Source organism: Esox lucius, chromosome 24 (assembly GCF_011004845.1).
Source record: "Esox lucius isolate fEsoLuc1 chromosome 24, fEsoLuc1.pri, whole genome shotgun sequence".
NCBI classification, from domain to species: domain Eukaryota; kingdom Metazoa; phylum Chordata; class Actinopteri; order Esociformes; family Esocidae; genus Esox; species Esox lucius.
Genome location: NC_047592.1, coordinates 27,257,886 through 27,269,994, shown reverse-complemented (window position 1 = coordinate 27,269,994; position 12,109 = coordinate 27,257,886). Strand labels below are relative to the sequence as shown.

The 12,109-nt window shown below is 41.5% G+C and overlaps 1 protein-coding gene across 4 annotated transcripts in view; it reads right to left on the bottom strand.

The window, feature by feature from the left end:
* Positions 1-12,109, bottom strand: part of m1ap (meiosis 1 associated protein) — a 108,123-nt gene that overhangs the window by 43,171 nt on the left and 52,843 nt on the right. For all 4 annotated transcript variants that reach the window (XM_020043131.2, XM_034290380.1, XM_020043132.2 and 1 more), the window contains 2 exons: positions 10,316-10,433; positions 10,093-10,158 (listed from right to left, as the gene is read on the bottom strand). In XM_020043131.2, the coding sequence (XP_019898690.2) occupies positions 10,093-10,158; positions 10,316-10,433 (184 nt within the window). The remainder of the gene's footprint in view (positions 1-10,092; positions 10,159-10,315; positions 10,434-12,109) is intronic.

The following is a 12,109-nucleotide window of genomic DNA, read 5'->3' as shown; positions in this document are numbered from 1 at the left end:
GCTATACTTGTGAGGACAAATTATTAACAACCATGACAAAAATACACAGATCAGCCATAATATTATGACCACTGACAGGCGAAGTGAATAACACAGATAATCTTGTCATCATGAAACCTCTCAGGGGGTGGGATATATTAGGCAGCAAGTGAACATTCAGTCTTCAAAGTTGATGTGGTAAAAGCAGGAAAAATTGTCAAATGTAAGGATCTGAATGACTTTGACAAAGGACAAATTGTGACCGCTAGACGACTGGGTCAGAGCATCTCCAAAACTGCAGCCCTTGTGGGTTGTTCCCGGTCTGCAGTGGTCAGTACCTATCAAAAGTGGTCCAAGGAAAGAAAATCAGTGAACCGTCTACAGGGTCCTGGGTTGCCAAAGCTCATAGGGAGCGAAGGCTGGTCCGATCCAATAGTCAAGCTATTGTAGCTCAAATTGATGAAAAAGTTAATGCTGGTACTGATAGAAAGATGTCAGGACACACAGTGCATCGCAGTGTATGGGGCTGCGTAGCCCATGCTGCCCATGCTGACCCCTGTCCACCTCCAAAAGCGTCTACAATGGGCAGGTGAGCATCAGAACTGGACCACAGAACAATGGAAGAAGATGGCCTGCTCTGATTAATCACATTTTCTATTACATCACGTGGATGGCCGGGTGTGTGTGCGTCGCTTAGCTGGAGAACACATAGCACCAGGATGCACTATGGGAACAAGGCAAGCCGGTGGAGGCAGTGTGATGCTTTGGGCAATGTTCGGCTGGGAAACCTTGGGTCCTGCCATTCATGTGGATGTTATTTTGACACATACCACTTACCTGAGCATTGTTGCAGATCATGTGCACCCTTTCATTGCAACGATATTCTCTGATGGCATTGGCCTCTTTCAGCAGGATAATGCGCCCTGCCACAAAGCAAAAATGGTTCAGGAATGGTTGAGGAACACAACGAGTTCAAGTTGTTGACTTGGCCTCCAAATCCCCCAGATCTCAATTCAATCGAGCATCTGTGGGATGTGCTAAACAAACAAGTCCGATCCAAGGAGGCCCCACCTCGCAACTTAACAGGACTTCTCCTGCTAACATCTTGGTGCCAGATACCACGGCACACCTTCAGAGGTCTAGTGGAGTCCATGCCTCGACAGGTCAAGGCTGTTTTGGTGGGAAGGTGGTCATGTTATGGATTTTCCTAACTATAATCCCTTACCCTCATTCTTGATGCGAAGATAATTTTCTTGGGCTGGAAACTACAATACAATTACAGGAGATCTATTTAGGACAACAAGTCTCGATGTCAATTGAGGTCTATATCAAATTAGCGTTGGTCTGTATAAACAGAGACTACTTACAGTTGTGCTCATAAGTTTGCATACCCTGGCAGAAATTGTGAAATTTCAGAATTGATTTAGATAATATGACTGATCAAGCAGATTTTTTTATTTTATTTAAGGATAGTGATCATATGAAGCCATTTATTATAACATATTTGTTTGGCTACTTTTTAAATCTTAATGATAACAGAAATCCCCCAAATGGCCCTGAGCAAAAGTTTTACATATCTGTGAATGTTTGGCCTTGTTACAGACACACAAGGTGACACACAAAGGTGAAAATGGCAATTAAAGGTTAATTTCCCACACCTGTGGCTTACTAAATTAGTGTCTGTGTATAAATAGTCAATGAGTTTGTTAGCTCTCAAATGGATGCACTGAGCAGGCTAGATACTGAGTCATGGGGAGCAGAAAGAACTGTCAAAAGACCTGCATAACAATGTAATGGAACTTTATGAAGATGGAAAATAATATAAAAAGGTATGTGCCAGTCAGTACTGTTCAATATCTTAAAAAATGGAAAATCCAAGTTCAGGTAGACCAATAAAGATTTCAGCCAAAACTGCCAGAAGAATTGTTCAGGATATAAAGAAAAACCCACAGGTAACCTCAGGAGAAATACATGCTGCTCTGGCAAGAGATGGTGTGGTTGTTTCAAGGAGCACAATACGACCATACTTGAACAAAAATGAGCTGCATGGTCGAGTTGCCAGAAAGAAGCCTTTAATGTGCCAATGCCACAAAAAAAAGCCCAGTTACAATATTCTGGCACACTGACATTTGGAGTGACAAGACCAAAATAGAGCTTTTTAGGGTCACAACCATAAGCACTATGTTTGGAGAGGGGTCAAAAAGGCCTATAGTGAACATAATATCATCCCCACTGTGAAGCATGGTGGTGGCTCACTGATTTTTTGGGGGTGTGAGCTCTAAAGGCACGGGGAATCTTGTAGAAATTGATAGCAAGATGAATACAGCATGTTATCAGAAAATACTGGCAGACAATTTGCATTCTTCTGCACGAATGAGACGCTCTAAGACTTTCCAGTACAACAATGACAATAAGCACAAGGCCAAGTTGACCCTCCAGTGGTTACAGCCGAAACAGGTGAAGGTTCTGGAGTGGCCATAACAGTCTCCTGACATTAATATCATCGAACCACTCTGGGGAGATCTCAAACGTGTGGTTCATGCAAGACGACCAAAGACTTTGGATGACCTGGAGGTATTTTGCCAAGACGAATGGGCAGCTATACCACCTGCAAGAATGTGGTGCCTCATAGACAACTATTACAAAAGACTACCCACTGTCATTGATGCTAAAGGGGGCAAAACACAGTATTAAGAACTAAGGGCATGCAAACTTTTGAACAGGGGTCAGTAAAAAAAATGTCATGTTGCAATTTTTTCTTTAATGATTGTACCATTCTGTCAAGCTGCTTGCCTATTGTCCATTCTGTCATAAACATGGGCCTAATTATCAAACTTGAAGAAACTATTTAGCCAGTATTATATCTGCCATATAAGGTACTTTGCTGTTCCTGAGACTGGTGCTCATACTCAGCATATTGAGGGTGCATGACAGAAATACAAATTGAAAATATAGAGTCATAGAGGTAATTGCACTCGTGAGTCACTGAAGATTCACCTCAAAATGATGGATTGGCACCAGACTTTTCCATGATGTGAAAAAACAAGTCAAGTTCATATCAAAGTTTTTTGCAGGAACATAGTTTGTACTGTAATTTGGTTAATGTTGATGTAGGATATCCATTCATGTAACAATTTGCATGAACAATAGGCTAAGTAATATACATTATTCAAGAGATTATATACATAATCCAGTTTGTTAACATGTTTACAGTGCAGTAACCATAATAAATAAGGTAAAGATGCTACTTGCGTCTTCAAGTAGGTGTGACGCTTACAAAATGTATAGTTGCATTTGGGGTTGAGAATTTTGAAGGACAATTTATATTGAAGGACACTTACTACGGTTGGCCTATAGGGGGCAGTTTGATGTGGTAGTGTTGCGTTGGGACTGTTAACGATCCAAACACCTGCGCGTTTTCCTAAGTCTTCAAGGAAAAGCCATGTCTTTCTCATCATTTATCCTGTTTTCTCGGTCGGTAAAGTACAAAAGTACACTGGACATTTAGATACAGTTTGATAACTTGCCTGTTAAAGTGTATATAGAGGGTTGGAAAAGCATGGTAATGTTATGACTATGACATACACCCATGTCTATGTAAAATGCCACGACGTTGGTGCATTCCTTTGAAAAAACAAATTTGTTACTGAAGTGTACTGATTTGTTTTTTTCAAAAACAACACTCCTGACAATATCCCTAGGATTAATATAACTGAATTTTGTAACTGCATTGTTTAGGAACTTTGCAATCGTTGCACTGCAAGGGTTAGCATTTAGCTAGTCCCTTGTTAGCTGGCTTCGGTTGGTTATTAGCTGGCTCCACTTAGCTGTATGCTAGCTCCAGTCAAGTGTTTGTCAGTTCCGGGTAGCACAAGAAATAGGTGCTGTACATGAATGGATGTCCTGTACCATCCTTACAAAATGACAGTACAAACTGTGTGTTCTTGCAAAACACGACATGAGCTTATGTCCTGTGTCAACATGAAGAAATTACACTACACTCCACACTATTTAATGCATTGGTAAACCATTAATAAAGTAAGGGTTATCATTGTTAACATTTATTCATGTCTTGTTTATCATTTTTCCTCAAAGTTCATTCAAGGTAACTACTGCATTTGTTAATGGTTGTTCATGTACACTTATCGGAAAGTGTTACCAAAGTAGGATTGTTGAAAGTATTATTTTATTTTTAGGAAACATTGGTTGTGCAAAAATAATAAAGGACATTTCTTGCTTTTGTTAAGGTATTTAAAATCACTTGACACATTTAACTACATCTTTATGACAGTATTTGACAAACTTAATGACATCTTTATGACAAGTCCAAATTGTACCAATGTACTTGAGGTCAAGAAAAATATTCATGATACTAATGAATGCATATGACAGTGTTATAACATATCATGACATCCTTATGACAAGTCCAAATTGTACCACTTTACTTGAGGTCAAGGAAAATATTCATGACACAATTATAATGGTCTCATGATAACCAATGTCAAAACCAACCACATATGACAATGGTATTTAATGCTAAAACATGAAGCTAAATAGTTTATTCAATTTTGATAATCAGGCCTGCTATGACATGTTTATGAAAGGTTATGTTTCTGACTTACTGCGACACAGCATGGTTTGGCGGTTGCTCCGTAGCCCAATGGAAGGCCCTGTAACGGATGATGGAAACCGCCCTGCACATCACTGGTACCCTGCTCCCAGCCCTCGTAGACCTCCAGCACAAGCGGTGTCTGCACAGGGCGTGTCGCATCATCAGGGACCCTTCACACCCATGCCACAAACCTTTTGCCCTCCTTTCATCAGGCAGGTGGTATAGGTCTCTTCATTCCCGCACCAGCAGCCTCAGGAACACTTTCTTTCCACCTGCTGTAACCCTGCTGAACTCTGTGATCCACCACTAAGCATACCCACCCTTTGTACTACTGGACTCTGACACTGCCTTGCAAAGTCTGAAGTTCAGTTGTTACAGGTCTGTGTCTACCTCAGGAACCTCATTGCTGCTAACCCTGCATTTCAGTTGCACATGCAACCCTACTTCTTCAATTTCATTTTACTGTCCTTGTTCAATTACAATAAAGATGAATCTAATCTAATGTTGTTGTGGTTAATATCAAGTTGTCATGAAGACATTGACAGGATATTTTGTCTTTACATTCATAAATGGTCATAATGATTCCTTCATGTGACAATGTCATGTCACTCTTCTGCACACCCCTTCAAATAAAGTGTTACCCAATATTATTTGTACTACTGTAATTAGTTGTTAGCAAGCAGAACAACACCATTAAATAAAGTATTGCAAAGGGGCTTTTTCTCATAAAGGGAATGAATAGAAAATATTGGAAAATCTCAAGGGACATTTTGACTAATTTTCACTTTAAGGTCACTACAAAAATGGTCAATGTGCAAGACAACCCAGATTTTTCAAGTTGTACTACACAATACAACATGACTTAAAAATCTGTCCCAAATTTCAAGATTTCTGTTCCAGGACAACATAGCCTCCAGATCCCAAGATCCTCCAGATCCCAATCGCAACGAACGCAGCACTCCTCCCAGGTGCCAATCACCTGAATACCGATCACCAGGTTCTCATTGTCCCTTCACTAGATTCAACCTGCTCTGCAATTGGGAACATAACTCTGCCTCTCCCGAGCTGAATTAATTACAGAATAGCTCACTAGATACAGATGGACCTTGCGGAGCTTCTAGCACATCTCACCCAGCAAGAGGAACAGATAGCAAGAGGAACAGATAGTCTTCTACACCAGACAGCATTGGCCTCCTGCTTGTCAGGTACTATGGCAACTACTCGTGTTCTACCCTTCGTGTCCATGCCGAACAAGTAGAATGGTGCCCCAGGGAAGTGTAAGGGCCTTCTCATGCAGTGATCCTTATACCTTGACCACCATTCTGATCAGCTTGCATCTGAGAAAGACAAAGTGGATTTCATAATTTCCTTGCTTAGTAAGAAAGCCTTGGATTGGGCCACAGCTCTATGGTCAGCTAACAGCACAGCCCTAACAACAGAGTCTCAGTTTTATTCCCCGTTTAAGGAAGTGTTTGACCATCTTGTGTCTGGCTGAAATACATGGGGCCTCCTATGTGAGATCAAACCGGGGTCTTGATCGGTGGCAGAATATGCCCAGAACGGCCACAGGAAGTGGTTGGTCCTCAACCAATAAATTACACCGATCAGCCATAGCAGTATAACCACCTGCCTAATACTGTGTAAGTCCCAATTTGCCGCCAAAACAGCCCTGACCCGATGAGGCATGGACTCCACTAGACCTCTGAAGGTGTGCTATGTTATCTGGCACCAAGACATGCAGCAGATCAACTTACAAGTCCTGTAAGTTGCGAGGTGGGGCCTCCATGGATCAGACTTGTTTGTCCAGCACATCCCACAGATGCTCAATTGAATTGAGATCTGGGGAATTTGGAGGCCATGTCAACACCTTGAACTTGTTGTTGTGTTCCTCAAACCATTCCTGAACCATTTTTCCTTTGTGGCAGGGCACATTATCCTGAAAGAGACCAATGCCATCAGGGACTACTGTGGCCACAAAAGGCAGCACATGATCTGCAACAATGCTCAGGTAGGTGGTATGTGTCACAGGACCCAGGGTTTCCCTGCAGAACATTTCCCAAAGCATCACACTGCCTCCGCCGGCTTGCCTTCTTCCCATAGCGCATCCTGGTGCCATGTGTTCTCAAGGTAAGTGACGCACACGCACCCGGCCATCCATGTGATGTAAAAGAAAACATAATTCATCAGACCAGGCCACCTACTTCCATTATTCCGTGGTCCAGTTCTGATGCTCACATGCCCATTGTATTGATCATAGTGTGGCTACAAGGTTTGGGGTTGAACTAACCGCTGTGAATCCTCCCCTAACGATAAACTCTTCATATGGGCAGCCCTTCGGCACTGGTTATGAAACTGAACAAACTGTAGAAGTTACCCTACAAGTAAGCGCCCTTTACCCTAAGAGTATTTAACTCCTGGTCATGTCTTCCCCCCTGAGAACCACTAGACTTAAGCCATCCATGACTCTGCCAGCATGATCCTGGCATACAGGTGAACTGTTAAGGTGGAATTCTAATTGTCTCTCTCATTGTCTTGACCTACCCTGTAGAGCTACCTCCATGGATGAAGCCCATAACATCCAACCAACCCTGACATCATTTGAGAATTCCCAGTCCCGGAATGTTTTCAGCAAGAACAAGGCCTCATCGCCCGTTCGACCTGCCCCCTAGAGAGTTACCTCCTAAAGGGTGTATTTACCCTCTCTCACTACCGGAATTGGAGGCTATGAACAAGTATATCGATGAGACTTTAACCTAGGTTTCATTTGCACGTCCACCTCCCCAGCGACCTCCAGTTTTTTTTTTGTGGGCAAAACATCTTGCATAGATTATAGAAGCCTCAATGCCATTACAGTAAAAAAAAACGTTTCCCACTTCCCCTTATCCCAGCTGCTCTGGAACAAGTAGGTCATGCTAACATCTAAACAAAACTAGACCTCTGCAGTGCCTATAATTTAATCTGCATCCAACAGGGAGACGAATGGAAAACAGCCTATATTACCAACATGGGGCACTATTAATACTAAGTTATGCCCTATGGTATCACAAATATACCTGCCATATTCCAGGCTTTTAGGAATGAAATCTTCTGAGGTTATTGACAGGTTTTTCATTGTCTACATAGATGATATACTGATTTATTACCAATCCATGGACAAACACAAGTCTCACATCCGTCAGGTTCTGCACGGTCTAGAGGAAAACAAACTGTATGTAAAGGCTGAAAAGTACACCTTACATGTTTCTTCTGTAAACTTCCTGTGCTTTGTGCTGACCCCTGGAGGGGTTAGCATGGATGAGGGGAACATTGGTATTTGATCATTCATGCACTGTGGGGTGTTCAGGTTTGAAAAGAACTTGGTCAAACCAGTCTTCGGACATCATCGGTCACGCAATATTATACTACAATATCTTTCAGTTTTAGTCACATTTATAAAATAATCATAATTGAATGATCAATTGAATAATGATGGTGCCATTTTAGTCAACAAAATGCCCATATGTTAAATACATTTTTAGTCCAATCCCAGTTACTGCCTCATTAACCTGTAGTAGCCTAAATATATCACATATCAAATAAGGCTAATGGGACACATTACAATGTTTCGCTTACAATGTGGATATTGCCTACAATTAGGCCTATTAATAAAAATTGTAAGTGCGGCGTTGTGCACATTATGGAAGCGTGAAATGTCCGAAATGTAATAAGCCAGTGGAAAATATTGGAGAATGGAAGACTACATTTTTGGGGGTAAGTTGACAAATTAGGGTATATCCTTGTTGTTGTTGCGGAACTGGAGGAATCAAAGGTAGTTCCGATAGTCTTCACGAAACACAAAACAATGGAACATTTGCTGCACGTCTGCGGTTAGGGCCACTTGTTATTTTCTGAAGCGCAGCAGTATCCTGAGCAGGGTGTTGTTCATGTTGGGACCAGTGAGCAGGACATCGTTCAAACACATGCCTTGGTGCTGAGTGCTAGAGTCGAACACCACTCTTATTTGTCAGTTTCTTTAGGGTGATACACCCCGAAAATTGGAAGATACCAACACTCTTCTCCCGCCTTTAAGGGTGGAGCAATCTCGGCATGGCCATATTCAAAGATCTTTAACAAGAACTTGACCACCATTACCCAGCCAAGAGCCAGGTACTGTGCGAATGGAGCGTGGAGAGGCCTGTTCCGGTGTTCTAACACCTTGTGCACCTGGATGATGTCTCCATAGAAGTTTCATAATGTCTGCATGGGGGTCCAGAATCGGTATCTTGGTGACGAAGTACTTGAGGTGAGGGTGGTGCTTTGAAGCATCTGGTGTAGAGAGTGGGAAGATGCAAACGGGTCTTTCCATCAATAGATTCCACAACAAAGGCTCTTGCTCGATGGCCTGCAGTCTCAGAGATGCCTGAGCATGTTTTAAAAGGTCAATTGCAATAAGGATGAATACTGCTAGTATCTGCAGCTCTATAAACTCTAACTTTGTTTTTTCCTCAAGCTAACATATTCTTCGTTTACAATATAAAGGAACTTAACCAATCGCAAATATACAAAAAGCTGCTATGTTGGATTTAAAATCAAAACTTTTAGGGAACAGAACCAAAGCATTAACCTGTAGATAAATAATTCCAGTCAAGAAAGAAATGTGTGTTTAGTAAGCACAGGTATGTTACTGTTTAAAATAGCAACTGTAAACTGTTTTACTATAGAATGGACTAGATTAGAATAATAGAACACAGAACAATACAGCAAGCAAAATGTTTACAGACAGGTGAAGATACTATCAGTTAAAAACAAGTCTGCACAGAACCTGAAAAACCCAGCGATAGTCACATTCGGGTGCAGTCACAACACACGCACAAAAAACAGAGTGGGTTGGCGCTACCATGATCACAGTGTCATCTTCATGTGGTTCTAAACCGATATGTAATTTATAGCAGTTTTGCCTCCAATATCATACTTAACCGTACACACACATTCTGTACATTCATTTTCACAAAATTATAGATAATACAAAATCCAATTCGGTTTGGTTCACTTTTGGATTGTTATGTTGCTTGGGTTAACCTGCAGCTCTATAAATTATAAGAAAGCTTATTTCATAAATGTTAAGATTTTCCCTGTACAGTGCACTCACTCCTTTGGACAACTATCTGGTCAAAAAGGAGTGTGTTATATTGGGTCCCCTTTGGAAAGTAGCCATGGTGTCAGTTAAAAATAGCTCATGAGAGGCAACACCACAAAACACTAATGAGTGTAATCAAGAAAGGAGTGAAAGTTTTACATCAGGAGTATTCAACTCTGGCCCTCAAAGCCAGTTCCTCTACATTTCTTCAATGCAGCCCTCTAATCAGGGACTTATTTAGACCTGGGACACCAGGTGGGTGCAAAAAACAAGGTAGAACGGAAAACCAGCTCCAGCCCTTGTATGGTGAGTGTTGACAACACGTTTTACATCATATGATATACAAAGTCTAGATTTATTTATTTTGTGTATGTGTTTTTCTTACCTTCAGCGTTCTGTGCAGTCTCTGGTGAGGGTGTGTCGTGGCCCCAAAGGTCTGCGTCCTCTCTCCCTGCAGTATTTAACTCTTCATTTTATTATATGCTTAATGTATTATTAATGTATTTATTTCTGATAATATGAAAATCTAAAACAACAATAGCAATGGTAGAGACATACATTCAAGCAATGGTAAAATATTTTAAGTTATAAATGGTGAAAGCTTCAACCTGCAGTACTGATGTGGACAACAAGCAGGCGGCGTAGAGACACCAAATCAGTGTTTTTTAACCGGGCCTCCAGCTGTCGAACCACTCCATGCCCTGGCAGGCTCGTCACCAAGGTTACCTGGGAGCCGGTGGGAGCTCAATTAGGTATCCAGTCAATGAGCGAGTTTTTAAATAGGTTAATTGTTGTGGCTGTGTTGGCTGTCTGACAACAATTTAAAATCTTTCTTTAATACACTCCCTCGCATCCGCTCATGCCTCCTTCTACAAACCCCATTGGATGAGAGGGTCAGAAGTCCCTTCCTTTTAATGACATTTTACATTGTCACATCCAAGTGTAATTGCACAAAGGTGATTGTGAGGATTGGAGTTAGCTAACTTACAAGTGTAACTATTGTAAAGTAGAAAGACAGGGAACGGACACAGAATGTGATCAGGACCCTGGTGGTCGTTTTATTAACAAAAATCAAAGGGTGAGGGGAGGCGGTGAGGGAGAAATCAGGAACTGGAAACCAACCACTGTAACCAGGCGGCAGCATCGTCTTGGTGGCAGTCTTTTGTTGGTGGTTCGGGAGGAACAGGGTTGGGTGGTCATGTCTTTGGTGGCCATTCCACCATTCTCCCCTGTGTCCCTACTCCACACTAGCAAATGTGCCACTTAGGCCGAGTCAAGGTGAGGACAGCAGTAGCCCCTGCTGTCTGTATCCCCCCCCCCATTCTGCATCTCAAGTGCTTTCTTCCTCCCCACAAACACAGACTTTTCTTCCTTCCTCTGTCTCCTCTCCTTTCCATGAGCAGTGGCCCCTTTATACCTCTCCAGATGAGGTCTTGATAGTGTGTATCTGCACAAGGGCGGGTCTGGCCCTGCTAGCTGCCACTGGAAAGTTCCAGAATTCACTTTGGAGCATTGGTGAGATGCTCATACAGTAGGCAGAGGAAATCTTCAATCTCCCTACTGAAGCAGCTGCCAATGAACTTCCCCATCCAAATGATATCCTTGTGAGCTAGGCTCGGTTTTTACCAAGCTATATAAATTAAAAGAATAAAGTAAACAGAAGTAGCGCATAATCCCTAATAGCTCAATGTAGCAAATATGCACCAGTCTCAGAATTCTGACAAATGTAAAGTTTCCGCTCAGAGGTTTCCACTCATCCGAGGTCTAGAGCATCCTACACTAAGTGAGCAGTCATCCTAGTTCACTAAAAGCGGGCAGATGGGTTGTCAAAACCACACTCTGCAACATCAAAAACTGTCATTGACTCAGTTTCCTTTAGTTGTTTAAAAAAAAAAGTGTCTTTAGTTTACTTTTTAGTCATGACAGTCTCAATTTTCTGAAGGTTTATGGCATTCTGAAATCCAGAGGGGAAATCTAATCTGGGAAAACCACTACATTGACTCAAAGATGTTTCCCCATAAATGTATTTTTATCTTTTGTCATTTGACAATGAAAGATCACGATGCCCCCTACTTTATAAAAAGAACTGCTGGCGCGGTCAAAATATTAAATTAATTAATTGCTATTAACCGCATAATCTTCTGTAGTTAATTGTGATTAATCACAATTTTACAATGTGTCAAAATGTTGCCCTTAATTCAAACTTTTCTGTTTTAAAGCAGTGTATTATGTTAAATAAATTCTGGGTATGGACAGTGCTTGACTCTGAATACAAAAATGCAAGTTGTCACAGCCCTAACCGGCCCTAATATAACACAATAACTGTCAGCATGTAAATTTAGGCGTATTAATCTAAATAGAAGGTTGCTGGTCTTCATTTCATTTTTGATTAAAGGACCAAA